At 46.9% G+C, this 15127-nt stretch overlaps 1 protein-coding gene across 1 annotated transcript in view; it reads right to left on the bottom strand.

Moving 5' to 3' along the window:
- Positions 1–15127, bottom strand: part of LOC133356572 (metabotropic glutamate receptor 8-like) — a 172114-nt gene that overhangs the window by 40698 nt on the left and 116289 nt on the right. Inside the window, exon 4 of the mRNA XM_061574159.1 lies at positions 6793–6928. Within this exon, the coding sequence (XP_061430143.1) occupies positions 6793–6928 (136 nt within the window). The remainder of the gene's footprint in view (positions 1–6792; positions 6929–15127) is intronic.

Here is a 15127-nt window from a genome sequence, read left to right as displayed (position 1 = left end):
CACACACGCGCGCGCGAACGCACACACGCTGTTTTGCCGTTGCGTCGCCTTCGACTCATTTTGATTCATGGAATTTCTTGCGAGCCCCGAAGAATCGCCGAAAGCAGTAAAAACGCGGAGCGAGTGATTGAGCGTGCCCAGGTGACCGGCGCACGGAGAGAGCACGCGGAGAGTGGACAGCAGAGAGAGAGGGAGTCTTTTGTTACGCGGTGGAGAGAGGAGGGGAGGTGGTGGTGGGATCCTGGGTTTGTGGCTTCTGCCAGCGAAGGAGGGCCCACCATCATTACGGCTGGCATCTCTGAGTTACGGGAAACGTCGGCGTGCATACGGTGAATGCAATCAGCGGGTGCAGGCATGTGGCTGAGCAGCTGGGTGGCTCATTCATTCCGCGGGGGGGGGGGGGGGGGGCGAAGCCAGTCCCACGCTAATGAATGAATATAAATACTTCAGCGAATATATAGGGGATGAGTTTTTTTTTCATTAAAACAAAAATTGGACACGGGATATCTTCGTGTATGCGCAATTTGGGATTTGATACGTTTGTGTTTTCGGATTTAAATTCATTAACTTTGCATGAGTCTTGATTGTTTTGCCATTGCATTTTATTGAATCCACACTGTTGAGCGTGGTGAACTATGGTCAATTAACTCCTACGACCGCATGACATGGGAAAACCCTCATCCAGCAATGGACCGACAAAACTCTGTACATGCATTAGGTTTCTTTTTAAATATATTTATACACATAAAAAAACAGTAAATGTAAATTTAAACTTTTTTTACATTTTTATAATTTCAGCAAAATAATCGTCAACACCAGGAAATGTGTGGGAGTAATGTAACTTTTGATGACTCAACTTCCCGTGATATCACATCATTGTTGGATGGATCTGAAACATTTTTTTAAATATTTGGTTTGGGATTACCGAAAACTTTGTATCTATGCCGGGCGTATGGAATTTTGGCATAATCTGAAATTGATAACTCGTCCCTGCGCGTGTTTGTGTGCTTTTAATAATGAACAGTGACCAGTAGAACACGCTTCGAACCAATTTTTCTGCTGTGGTGTCACACTCCATGTACATATATCAACATCCTCAGCGGCCATGGTCAATCCACTGCTGGATGAACGCCTGCCCCAAGCCATCTACATCTCCCACGGCTGACATCGTTGTTGGCGCATTCGCTCCTTTGGCTGCGACTCCACCGTTAGTCTCGACCACTGGCCATCAATATCCCTTCGAGAAAAACGATTACGTATGCACATGCCTACATATATACACGTGTGTGTGTGTGTGCCTATGAATCCGTGCAGCGGGGGAGCGGTAGCATAGCAGCCAAGCGCGCTGCGACCGGAGCGACTATGATCTGAACTGGGCCTGGGCCTCCCCTAGGTCTACTCAGCCACAAATGGGTACCTGGTGTGGGGTGTAAACATCGCCACTGGGGAGACAAAGGCGGCCAGGCGTGGTGTTGGCCACCCACCCCCTAGTGTGCTGTGCTGGCCTTCATAGATGCTCGCTAATAGCACCTGCCCGTACAGTCTGTTAAGGTTATACGGGGGATATTTGCCTTTGTGTAGCGGTAAGGCTTCTAATTGCTTGGAAAAATGTGTTCATTATGGCCAATTTTAGAGTAGTTGATACAAAAAAGCCCCCAATCGTATACAAGAGGTGTATCGATCGCGTGCAACGCGGTACAAATACTTATCGAGTATCATATTTTGCGGAAAGTATTTAGTTATAAGCATAGGCTCAATGGTATCCTGCCAAACTACAGCTTTATAGGCTGTTCAAAGCATCATTAGAATTGGCATTAAATGGGCTGCCAGGACCTTCAAAATCCTTCCAATGTGCTTGTGGGTGGCGTCGAGGGCACCTGGTCCTCGAATACATTTGATTCCCGGTCTTAAACAATGCCAGCGGCACCGAGTCAACCCTTGTACCGAGTCAACCCTTGTGCTGAGTCAACCCTTGTGCCGAGTCAACCCTTGTAGCGAGTCAACACATTGTACCGAGTCAACCCTTGTGCTGAGTCAACCCTTGTGCCGAGTCAACCCTTGTGATGAGTCAACCCTTGTGCCGAGTCAACCCTTGTACCGAGTCAACCCTTGTACCGAGTCCACCCTTGTACCGAGTCAACCCTCGTACCGAGTCAACCTTTGTAGCGAGTCAACCTTGTAGCGAGTCAACCCTTGTACCGAGTCAACCTTGTACCGAGTCAACCTTGTACCGAGTCAACCCTTGTAGCGAGTCAACCCTTGTACCGAGTCAACCCTTGTACTGAGTCAACCTTGTACCGAGTCAACCCTTGTACCGAGTCAACCCTTGTACCGAGTCAACCCTTGTGCGAGTCAACCCTTGTGCGGAGTCAACCCTCGTACCGAGTCAACTCTTGTACCGAGTCAACACTTGTGCCGAGTCAACCTTGTACCGAGTCAACCCTTGTACCGAGTCAACATTGTACCGAGTCAACCCTTGTACCGAGTCCACCCTTGTACCGAGTCAACCCTCGTACCGAGTCAACCTTGTACCGAGTCAACCCTCGTACCGAGTCAACCCTCGTACCGAGTCCACCCTTGTAGCGAGTCAACCCTGTACCGAGTCCACCCTTGAACCAAGTCAACCCTTGTACCGAGTCAACCCTTGTGCCGAGTCAACCTCGTCTCTCCACGGTTGATTCTGCCCCAATGTTGCGATCGGGTGCAGAAAGGTCAAAGTGAAGTGCTGCTCCAGTGAGCATTGAGGCGTTGCTCATCTGCAGTTCACAGTCTTCACCGAGCGGTGTAAATCCTCCCCGTTAGGACTGCGAGTACCATCAATGAGAATAAGAATGTTACTGACCATCCCCACCACTTGTTCCACAACTCCAGCTGTAAAATATGCCAGTTAGCGTTTTTATTTGACATTTTCCTGCAATTGCAAACGTTGATCTTAGATTCTCATTGTAGTTATGTCTGTTATCGTGTCATCTAAAAATAAAGAAGACTTCAGATTTTATGTACACATTCAGTCAACTTACATATATGTGCGTGCTTGCATGCACATCGTACATTCTGTATTCATTGGATTTACATCTATCTATATTTTAACCATATTGACATTCCACATTTAGAGATGAATTTTTCATATCAAATAGCATAACGAAGTTGACTCAGAGTATATATATACATACGCATACATATATGAACGTTGGTTACATAATATAACGTCTAGCCCTTTGTAAATAAACTGCCGGATGAAGGCCTCGAGATACCGTGACGGTCATGGGGTTGTCCGGCCATACCTCACCACTCTGGTTAGTGCGTGGTCACGCCGTTATTGTTATCAGCTTTAACGTTTCTCTATCCCCTGTGCTGTTATTCGATGTATTTGCCTTGTGCCTAATACATATTAATACTGGTAGGAACCTCCTGGTTACACCAGCCCACAGGGGATTATTGTGTCCGTCCGTCCGTCGTGCAGGGAGGGGCTGGGTCGGGAGGGGAGGGTCGGGAGGGGCTGGGTGGGGAAGGGAGGGTGGGGAGGGGCTGGGTGGGGAGGGGCTGGTCACCCCGTGGTGCCCTTATAAAACTCAACGTTTAACCTACTCACGCCGGCTTGTGCCCGCCCTCACAGTCGGGCATATTTGAGGAATACACCACGCCGCCGTTGACCCTGGCCATTGACCGAAGCAACCCAACGTTCCTACCAGCTCCCTCCGCAGGAATGTGTTTGGGGTGGGTGGGTGGGTGGGGGGGGAATTCCCTTCCCATTTTGAGAATGCAATAATAAAGCATCGTCAAACACGTGCGCGACAGTCGGTGATGCGATATTGGTGAGAGGATTAATTACAGATTTGTTGTTTCATAGTTTATTCATGCACTCCCGAGTGCCTTCGTGTAGTGATGGGGTGTTATTAATTCGTAATTTTACGTAAACACATTACCTTCGATGTAATCCAGTTTACATTTATTAAAACGTGATTATGATATATGGACAACAACACGAAATGGTAAACGAGCAAGCTGGATAATCGATGCATTATCGAACGGCTTTCTTGTTATCGCGTGAGAATGAAATAAAATTCTCCAAGCGACTTCAGGATCAAAATGAAGAGGCGCTGATGTCACCACACCTCTCTCATCAGAATCTCGATTGAGACTGGAGGAATCCGATGAGCTGTGCCACTCTTTTGTTCACAGATGTCCAGTCGGGGTGGGTAAGAAAAATTGCCAAGAATAACCAATAGGAAGGTAAACTAAGCACTTAACAAAAATACACAAGTAAAACTAAACTATAGATAGTTTTGGTATCTTGACAGGTGTAATAAAGGTCGTGGAAGCGACTTCTGGAATCCGGTCTTTATTTGTCTTTCTTTACAACACTCCTTCACGCTGCTGACAGACAGCGTGAGAGGGATAGAGAGAGAGAGACTCGCGCAGCCACGTGGCAGCCTGGACCACGTGGCAGCCTGGACCACGTGGCAGCCTGGACCACGTGGCAGCCTGGACCACGTGGCAGCCTGGACCACGTGGCAGCCTGGACCACGTGGCAGCCTGGACCACGTGGCAGCCTGGACCCCCGCTCCAGCGTGGCCTCTCCCTCCGTTCGTTCCAGTTCTGACCACGTGTTGTTCATCTCCACTCCTATTTAATACCCGGGTCACGTGGTACCTTTCCACAAATCCTGATTAGCCTCTATGGAATCTTCCAGACTCCATCGTAGGCTCCCGGGACCACGCCCCTGACTTGTCTCCCCATTGGCAGTGGCTAAAGCCAGCAGAACCAATCCTCTACTTACAGCTGTCACCTTCCCATTACGTCAGGGCCACGCCCCTAGGCTTCCCCCCATTGGCTATGGACCAGGACCAGCAGAGCCAATCATCGTGACGAGTTGTGATCCGTCAGCGACCCGGATATATCCTCACATTACACAGGTAAAGCCCACTGAGCCGTTAGCTTCTTTTTCAGAAGCGACCTGACCATCGCAAATGGCAGCTCAGCGAAGTGGCTTATCATTATCATCATCACCATAGAGGTAAAGTCGTGCTCAGATTGTAAATGGTGTGGCTTGGCTCTCCAACACACCGGTGTGCTGTACTCGTGACGATTTGGCCACGTTCTGTTTAGCTGACAACCCTCACTAGTTGGCTGTGTCGGGTGGTTGCGGGTTTTCACGACACAGTTATATATTTACGCGATGTAACCCAAAAGCCTATATTTTGGATCATCACCATCCTCACGCTTTCCGCCATCTGCCCAGATTACACAGCTGCTGGACTCGTTTCTCGGTAGCCACCAATGCCAACAACAGCCGGTGACGCCACCACGGCGTCTGTGCCAGGCCAGGTGCACTTTGAGGCCACGTGGAGTGTCGTAAGGCTCGCTGACGGGAGGTCACGGGACAGACCCAGGTGCCATTGGTTGGCTGACTGAGATGACTGGTAGTTGCACCAGCTGTACCCCCTACTGTGCCAACTTTCTGTGTTTTATCCGCCCGGCGCTCCGCTCGTTGTTGTGAGCGTCGCTCCTCTGCCCTCCGTTGTTGCTGGAGTGCGACTGCCTCCACTTGCCCAGTAGCAGTGTCCTTCACGAGCCTCCTCATCAGAGGGCGATCCTGACACCGCTGGTGCCAGTCGTCTGCAGGTCCACTCAGCTCCACATCCTCCTGTACAGCATCAGTCCATCTCTTCGCCAGCCTACACCTCCACCTGCTCCCCCATCGTGCGCTGTCTCACTGTAGCCGCTGTGAGCTCACCTGCGATTCATCGCACGTCTAATTGTGCGCTCCATTTTCCACAGCTGCAGGGTAGCCAGGTGCGTTATTTTAAAATGTATTATAAGTGAATGCAATGGTGATCAGGGAACGGACCCCAAGCCCCCATTGTAACGAATCGTCTATAATATCATCTTTCACTTCTTGCTGATCATAGTTCGTTTCTCATAATAATTCATAATAACGGTTTATTTTTTGGCTTAGATCGCACGAATATAAATGTGTTGTTAAACCCGCCACCACCGGACACAGCCAATTAGTGAGGTGTGCCACGTAAACAAAATCTGTCCGTCCAATTGGTTACCACTTCGAGTGTGTTGGAGAGTAAACACAACTCATCTTCGTTTCTTTCGGTGAAGTCACGTAGGTATAAAATAAAATAAATCAGGTGGGAAAGCATGCTAGGTGACTTCACCGACAAAACCAAAGAGCATGGATTCCTGCAGTCACGAAAGCTTCAAATCAAGATATTCGTTTATGTTTCGCGTCGCTCGCTGTTGCCACCATCTCCAACTTGCGTCTGCCGTGCAGCGAAGCGTCACCCGTGCTGCGGACTGCTGCTCACAGCTCACTCATCTCTAAATCTTGTTCATCTCCTTTAAATCTCACCAATCCGTCCTGAACCACTGTCCTCCTTACTGTCACCATAGCTACACCACGACTTTTGTTAACCCCCGCTCCCCTCCACCACACTCTTTGTTAACCGGCATAATTTAACGTATAATTTTATAAGGGCGCTGGAATTATAAATCTACGGCAGATAAGATGAGAAAACGCCAAATGGCCGACGAACTAAAAACATTCGCATTCACGTGCGTATGCGTGTCGAACTTCTTTCGCACCGTACGCAGCCAAACCGTGCTAATCGGAGGTGCACAGAGCGGAGTTCGGCTGAGACGGTTCTTATGCGTCTTCCCCGGGAAGACCCCAAAAGGAAGGGGTGCAAACAGCAGACAGCTACGAGCAAACGAATGAACGAACGAAGGGAGGGAGGCAGCGAGAGTGAATCGTCATTCCCCAAGCACCCCCCCACGTACTGGATGTCGTCTTCGTTGGCGAACATGATGACGACACGCGCTGTGGACGTGTCGAGCAGACGCTTGATGATCTTCTCGTACTCGCCGGGCCTCGGTTCGCGTGGGATCTTGAGTGACTGCGCGATGCACACCCCGCCTGACGGAGAGCGAGCAAGCCACAAGCCAAAAGCAAAGCGTCAAAACCGTCGCTCTGCGTGTTGACCCCGCGTCTGTTTGTGGGGGGCAACCGTTCTTTTGCCGTGCAACGGATGCAGTTAGGAGGTCTGTCGAACACCTTTGGCGGGGGGGGGGGGGGTCACACAACATCATCCCGTATGGCCTTAACAGACTGTTGATGCAAGCAAGGCCGGATTAAGATTTGGTAGGCCCCTCTATGGCTACGGGGACAGTGAGCCCCCCCAGTAATATTTTCAAAAGAAAAACAAAGTTGAATTTTTCTTCTTGGTTCTTTCGGTAAAGTCACTTAGAAGGGAAATAATAAAATAATAAAAATAAAACATAATAAAATAATTCTCAGGACGTTTCGGCCACAACGCAAGCAGCCGTCTTCAGGTGAAGAACAGGTCTGTCGGAAAGACAATGTGAAGCTTTAAATCAAAATTTAAAGTTTAAGATTTTTTTTTTTTACTTTTACAAGGCTAACAACAAATACAATTCAGCATTCACAAATTGAAAATAACTTTTCACTTCATCTCTGGAGGCCCTCGAGCCCCTGGGTTGCAGCCCGTAAAGCCCCGTGCCTGAATCCGGCCCTGGGTGCAAGTGCTGTTAGCGAGCACGTGTACATGAAGGCCGGCACGGCACACAAACGGGTGGGTGGACAGCACCACGCCCGGCCGCCTTTATTTCCCCAGCGGCGATGTTGACACATCGCTCCGTGTAGTCGTTTGAGGCTGAGTCGACCTAGGGGAGGCCCCAGACCGGTTCAGACAACCGTCATCGCTGTTGGCCATGAGCGGAAATTGAACTCGGGACGCCGGGTTTCGTAGTGTAGCGTAGCGCTAACAGCTACACCACCGCTCCCCTCATACGCGCATCAAAGATCAAAGATTCCCTCATATAGCCTGAACAGACTGTAGGGGCAAGTGCTGTTAGCAAGCACCTATGAAGGCCGGAACGGTACACGAGGGGGTGGGTGGCCAGCACCACGCCCGACCGCCTTTGTCTCCCTAGTGGCAATGTTTACACACCTCACCAGGTACTCATTTGAGGCTGAGTCGACCTAGGGGAGGCCCGGGACCGGTTCAGATAATCGTCAGTGGTGTTGGCCGTGAGCGGGAATCGAACTTGTGTCGCCGGGTTCATAGCGCAGCGCGCTAACCGCTACACCTATCGCTCCCCACTCATACGCGCATGCACACACACACACGACACACACCTCCGTTACGTCCGTGCCTTACATTGACAGAAGTGACTGAGCACGGGTAAATGATCAACACAGTGCCGTCACATCAAACAAAGAAATCCCCTCCAGTATCTCATTCGTGTGGTTAAGATGATTGCAGTCCTTCAATAGCTGATGCTTGCTATTCAACAGCAGGCATGCAAGCAGGGACTCGTTTCAGCCAGATCTGTCCAGATTTGGCAACTAGAAAATATATCCATACCCAGCGCAACTACATCCGGTAGCATCTCTCGTTCGTGGATGTGGCTACCTCGGGTTGCCAAACTTGTCCTGATATTTCGAGGGTCATCCTCTTTTGAGACAGCCACTGTCGTGGCGAAATCTTTGAGCCGTCTTGGGACATGAAAAGTGCCGGCTTTTGTCAGTTGCGTAGTAATACTAATAATGTTGACAATACATGACGTAAGACAAAGTGTTTTCCACTCTTGTGCGGCATTGTGAGATATCCTTCATTTTTTTCTTCCCATGATGAGTCCCGGTTTTTTTTATGTACCTCGGAGGTAGCAACTTTAACGACGTAAAAAAAAGACGTCTCACCATCTCGCTTCCAACGGCAGAGGCGCGCTTTGTAACAGGCATTGTTCAATTTGCCCCCTTCAAGATTGTGTGAGCTGTCACGATTCAGAGTGAGGGTTGCAACCCCTGAGCGACTTAGTGTGGACCGTACATCGGACAGTCACATAATTCAGATAGGTGATTCTCATCACCGTATTCATGGTTTGTATTATATTGTTCTGGCTTAAGCTAAGCGCTGAATATAACAGCGGTGATTTTCAGATGTAGTTTATGTTCGTTGAACTTCCTTTGCACCGTACCTAGCCAACCGTGCAGGGGAAGGTAAAAAAAAAACTGAACACTAAAAGCATTCTAAAGAAATCTGTTTGCAATCTAGTTAATTCAAAGTGCGTAGCTTCAGTGGCCTCTGAATATCAGCTGAGCGTTCCAGACGGCCGCAGAAGCGCCTCTGAAAGCCGCGAGATGCAGTGACCGTCTTTGTTCAATGGCTAGCAGTCAAAAGCCACTGCAAGGATGATCGGGGTTTGCGTGGTGGTTTATGTTCTTTGACGAGATCAGCAAGGCATTGTGGTTTATTTATGGCAAGCACTGTCTTTGGCTTCCTAACATCGGAAGGAAGAGCGTTGCAGACTATACTGCGTGTCTCATTTTACATTAAAAAGCCACAGATACACATCGGGCCCAAGGTGCAACTAACGGCAGGTTCATCTTCTTGGTTCTTTCGGTAAAGTCACGTAGAATGGAAATAATAAAGTAATAAAAATAAAAATAATAAAATAATATTATTGTTTTATAAGAATAAAAATAAAACATAAAAATTATATAATTACTTTATTATGTTTTACTTTTATTATTTTATTATTTCCATTCTACGTGACTTTACCGAAAGAACCAAGAAGATGAATCCCTGCAGGTCACGAAAGCTTTGAATCGAAATTCAACGGCAGGTTGTCGTGCATTCATCTCTGGGAGAAACGTTGTTGTTAAGGGACAGCACAGCCTGAAAGTGGTTCCTGAGAGACCAGCAGTGGCCCTGACGCAATGGGGGTGGAGGGGGCACACGCAGAAACCATCCTGGTGAGACGACAGAAGAGATATCACACGGACAAGAGACGTGCAGATGAGACGGGAGGCGGAGTGAAATGGGAGAGAGCGATATCGACAATGGAGACGGAGGCGGAGTTACTCGAACGAGGTGAGAACAGAGGGATGCAGATCAGATACGGACTAGAGGGGTAACCATTCGCATTAACGTTAATGAGCGTATTCTGTTAAGGTTCCCTCGTATTATTATTACACGCCTTTATTATTGTTTTGACACGTAGGTTTTCGCGACCAGTATCATCCATAATATAGGTTTTTTTGGGGTTAGATCCTGTAAATATACAAATGTGTCGTTAAACCCGCCACCACCCGACACAGCCAACTAGTAAGGTTTGTCAAACCTTTATGTAAGGAACGAAACAGTAAGACTTCTCAAATCTGGCTGTCGCCTGATGAAGCTAGTTGTAATTACTGGCGAAACGAGGTACTCAGCTTGTAAATGCTGTGGCTTGGCTCTCCAACACACAACCGGTGTGCTGTACTAGTACACTACACTATACACTACACTATACACTACACTACTATACACTATACACTAGTGCTGTACTAGTGACGAATTGGCCACGTTCTGTTTACGTGACAAACCTTACTAGTTGGCCGTGTCGGGTGGTGGCGGGTTTAACGACACATTTATATATTTACTGCGATCTAAGCCAAAATAACCTCTACTATGGACTTTTATTATTATGCTTATTACACACTTTTATTGAACTTGCCGTGTTGTCTGTTCATCTTATTTGGACGCTTAATATCTTCGGATCTACGAAGCCCAACGAGCTGAAATTTTCTTCACAGACTCGCCCCTCGTGACAACTCAGTTTTTTTTCAGTTTTCAGTTAAATTTTTTCAGTTTCATTAATTAGGTATAGCCCTGTGAGCCATTCGGCTCTTCAATCGGGTGCAACCGCAACAAACAAAAAACAAAAACATGAAATAAAAACATGAACAAGAAAACATCTTAAAGTGACTATATGACTATGTGTAAACAGAAGATCCAGGAAAAGACGGCAAAATATTCCACAAAAAGCACCGTACACCAACGCTGTGTGCAAAAATCCCAGTTGGATGCAAGTCAAACAACAACAACCTCAAGACAACTTAGATTAAGGCCATCAGTCTAACTCCGTACTACAACAAACAAACATATCCAAACCAATGATGATTGTTGATTACATTAAAAAAACGGTCCAGGTCCCGCCGATCCTGCGCCTATTCGTGATTCTAATTAAATTTTACAAATGAATCTTCGTCCATTTCCCCCTTTTTGAAATCTCGAATAGTCGCGCCCAACGAACGGGGGGGGGGGGGGGGGAGGAGCAAACGTCTCGTCCAATCAGAGAGCGGCTGCTGGACAGCCTCTGACCAATGAGAGGGCGCGTCATGGCGCCGGAGCGGACACTGGTTTCTTCTAAGCGCAAGAACAGCAATTATAATCACTACTATTGCTCAATTGATTACATATTCATAATCTTAATAATTAGTGTTATCGTTTGCTTTGCACACGCTCGTTCTGACGCGCGTAGGGCAACGTGGTTATGCTGAAGTTCAAAGTTACAAACTTCAAAGTTCATTTATTAGGTATAGCCCTGTGAGCCATTCGGCTCTTGAATCGGGTGCAACCGCAACAAACAAAAAACAAAAACATGAACAAGAAAATATCTTAAAGTGAATATGTGCAAACAGAAAATCCAAGAAAAGACAGCAACATATTGCAGAAAAAGCACCGTACACAAACCCTGTGCAAATATCCCAGTTGGATGCAAGTCAAACAACAACAACTACAAGACAACTTAGATTAAGGCGATCCGTCTAACTCTGTACTACAACAAACAAACATGGCCAAACCAAAAAACTTTTCGAAAATCACTAAAATAAAGCCATAAAAGCAATGAAACAGTGCTCATAGGAACTGTGACCGAATTTTCACAATAAACGACGAAAACAACATGTACCACCAAACTCTGCAGTCATAGCTGGCTGCATGAGTCACTCCACAACAGTTGAGCGAGCAGGTGAAAACCGTGATCATCTCTTACAATGAAATGCCCGTGATGTTATCCTTATTTTGATTGACAACGTTTTCTAATGATGATTGTTGATATAAATGCCTTGAAGTTCTATATTTATGTAATGCTTAATACGGATTCGCGATATGCACTGTTGTCCATATGCGTGCATTATAACATTGCGGTCTCTATGTGTCCTACTGTCTTTCATCCTGTGCTGTGCTTCATGATCGCGAAAACGACACTTAGAAACGCGTTATACGTCTCTTATTGTCATGAATATCATTTCACGACTTTTGCAATCGGCATGATCGTTATTCTAATTGTAATAGCCGTGATGCGTGCCATCAACATTTCATAGCGGCGACTGTTTTGTGTAGCAATGCGCATGATTTCCATTTATTGTAGGGTCAAGGTTTGACACAGGCAAAGCCATCATTGTCATCTCATCAGAGCCATATAAACAATTGGGTGAAAAACAAGCTTTTCAATGCACACACTTTTATTTGCACTCTATAATATTATTTTGACCGCAGAATCTGTCGCTTTCGATGTGCTCAACAAAAGTGGGTGGCTTGCATGAAGACAAACATCGAAACGACGGCACCCACCTTTAACCGGCACATCAAATGTGATTAATTCTGGGGATCAAAATAATGTATATTCGAATTTCGAGTGCAAATAAAGTTTGTATTTAAAAGCTTTGTTTTTTTTAACCTTTTTTTCTCAATAATTTAAAAGGTAAAAAAAATTAACCCGTAAAAACAAAGTTTTTCACTATGAATCCTTTATATGCGTGGCGGCTAGAGTCCTCTCGTCCTCTGGCTTGAGATGGCTGCCACCTATGGGTCAGATGATTGTCTGCCAGCATTAAGCAATTGGTAATTAAATATTTAAAACAATTTCCCTAAACCGTGTAAAATTTAAAAAAATAAAAATTCACGAAAATTAATTGTCACGCACAACGAGTCTGTGTGGAAAATGTCAGCTCGATTGGATCACGGGAAGTGGGTTAAAAAACGACCGAAAGATTTGCACGGGCGTAAGCAAGCACGCAAGCACGCAAGCAAGCAAGCAAGCGAACTTAATATAAATGATTTAAAAATAAAATTGCCACCCATGAGCTACTTGGGGACCGAGGCGCTCTGCTTGTATTGCGTTTTGCCCGGCTCCACCATCGCTCCAGCGGCTCTCTCTCTCTCTCAAATCCCCGGAGTTGCCCTCAAACTGTGTCACGAATATTTCTAGTTACAAGGCAAGAGGAGGATTCCCAGATGAATTTGCCCAGACACCGGGGAGGTGGAGGAGGTGGAAACAGGAGGAGGGGCGGGGGGGGGAAGAGGGGTAAGGAGGAGGAAGAGGGGGATGAAGAGTAGGAGGAGGCAAAGGAAGACGGGTGGATGAGGGGTAGGAGCAGGAGGAAGAGGGGGGGGGCACGAGCCGCTTGACGTCACGTAGCTCAGGGCGCCGAGCCGCGCTCGTCAGGGAAGTGACGTCCGCTTGACAGCCGATGTCAGCTGACGGTCCCCCCCCAGTGCACTCGTTTGGATGCTAATTTAACAATGTTTTTTCGGACCTCCCGGTGAAAATTGGGAGAGCGTGGCGATGCCATCACGGAAGGCGTAATCCATCCGTGGGAGGTTACGGTAATGAAGTCGGGAGTTTTGATTGAATGCGGTGCTCTCTCACTGGAAGCCAGATCATATGGAGGTGCCCAAACGAGCAATAACACAGTTGATAATAATTTGTAGACATTGTCAACCTCACTGCCAGACGAAGGCCTACCTAAACTGTGCTTGGTTTAATTACACTTCGCCACGCTAAGCAACAACAACAAAACTATTCCGCGCAGATGGTCGAGGCACGCACCGACCTTAGTGAGCCCCTAGCAATGCATCCATTTCCCCAGTGCCGATATTTCAATGAACTGCATTGTGGTGCTCACTTAATGCTGAGCCAAACCAAGCGGAGACCCAGGACACATTCCGATATCGACTCGCCTCTTTTGTGTTCGCCGTGTCTCGAGTCACTGATTTCGTAGCGCAGTGCACAACGCACGCACCGCTTCTCCCCCTTGTATCGCGCTCAACGCCATCGTCAAGATCGCCCGTGGACTCACCACCACTTACACCCCCCCCCCCACCCTCTTATGTTCCCCTACACCTCCTGCGTGCGCTCTCCAGTCCAGAAATCAAGGCCTTTTGTAAGATCCCCAAAGTCATCTGAAAATCTGTGGGAGGTCTCTTGCTCTCTCTCTCTCTCTGTCCTATGCTGGTGCTTGTGGAGTCTGAAATTTTATCATATATATTTTTTTACCAGGTAAGGCCCCACTCGGCTACATCTCTCTTTTTCAGAAGCGACTTGGCCACAATTGATTGTTCAGCGAAGTGGCTTATCATCACGTGGGAATTTATAGCAGCCAGATACGACAAATGCGTGTTTCTAAATGTGGAGGGAAAACCCGGAGGACCCGGGGAAAAATCCACGCGACCATGGGGAGGACGTGCAAACTCCAAATATACAGCAGGCATCAGAGTCGGGATCGAACCCACAACCTCCTGTCTATGAAACTGTCATAGAGTTACATAGAAACTCATAAACAAAATGACTATTAGCATACCATAGTGACACATGGCATTATAAAGAAACCCACAGACGCACATAGTGACTCATGGGCTCACGTAGAGACTGAAATATCGGCTGCCTTTTAGAATAACATATTGACTCATAGACTTATATACAGATACTTATAGGCTCACTCACAGATCCATAGACTCAGTGACTATATACTAGACCAGGGGTCGGCAACCAAAATAACAAGAAGAGCCATTTCTTTCCAATTCGGTACAAAATTCAGTATTTCAAGAGCCGCAATGCATCTGAGTACATACTGTACATACGTACATATCGTCAAGAAGCAGCCCGTAAAGAGCCGCATGCGGCTCCGGAGCCGTAGGTTGCCGACCCCTGTACTAGTATAACAGAGATCCATAGGCTCACATAGAGACGAGACTTATACAGACTCATCAACTCACAGAGAGACTCGTGTTTAATCACTTAGAATAATCTTCTTGGTTCTTTCGGTAAAGTCACGTAGAATGGAAATAATAAAATAATAAAAATAAAACATAATAAAATAATTTTCACTGTGAGATATAAATAAAACATAATAAAATAATTCTCACTGTGAGAATTATTTTATTATGTTTTATTTTTATTATTTTATTATTTCCATTCTACGTGACTTTACCGAAAGAACCAAGAAGATGAATCCCTGCAGTCACGAAAGCTTCAAATCGACACT

The sequence above is a fragment of the Lethenteron reissneri genome, chromosome 54 (assembly GCF_015708825.2).
Source record: "Lethenteron reissneri isolate LAM-NWPU_2019-01 chromosome 54, ASM1570882v1, whole genome shotgun sequence".
NCBI classification, from domain to species: Eukaryota; Metazoa; Chordata; class Hyperoartia; order Petromyzontiformes; family Petromyzontidae; genus Lethenteron; species Lethenteron reissneri.
This window is presented reverse-complemented; position numbering and strand designations above follow the sequence as displayed.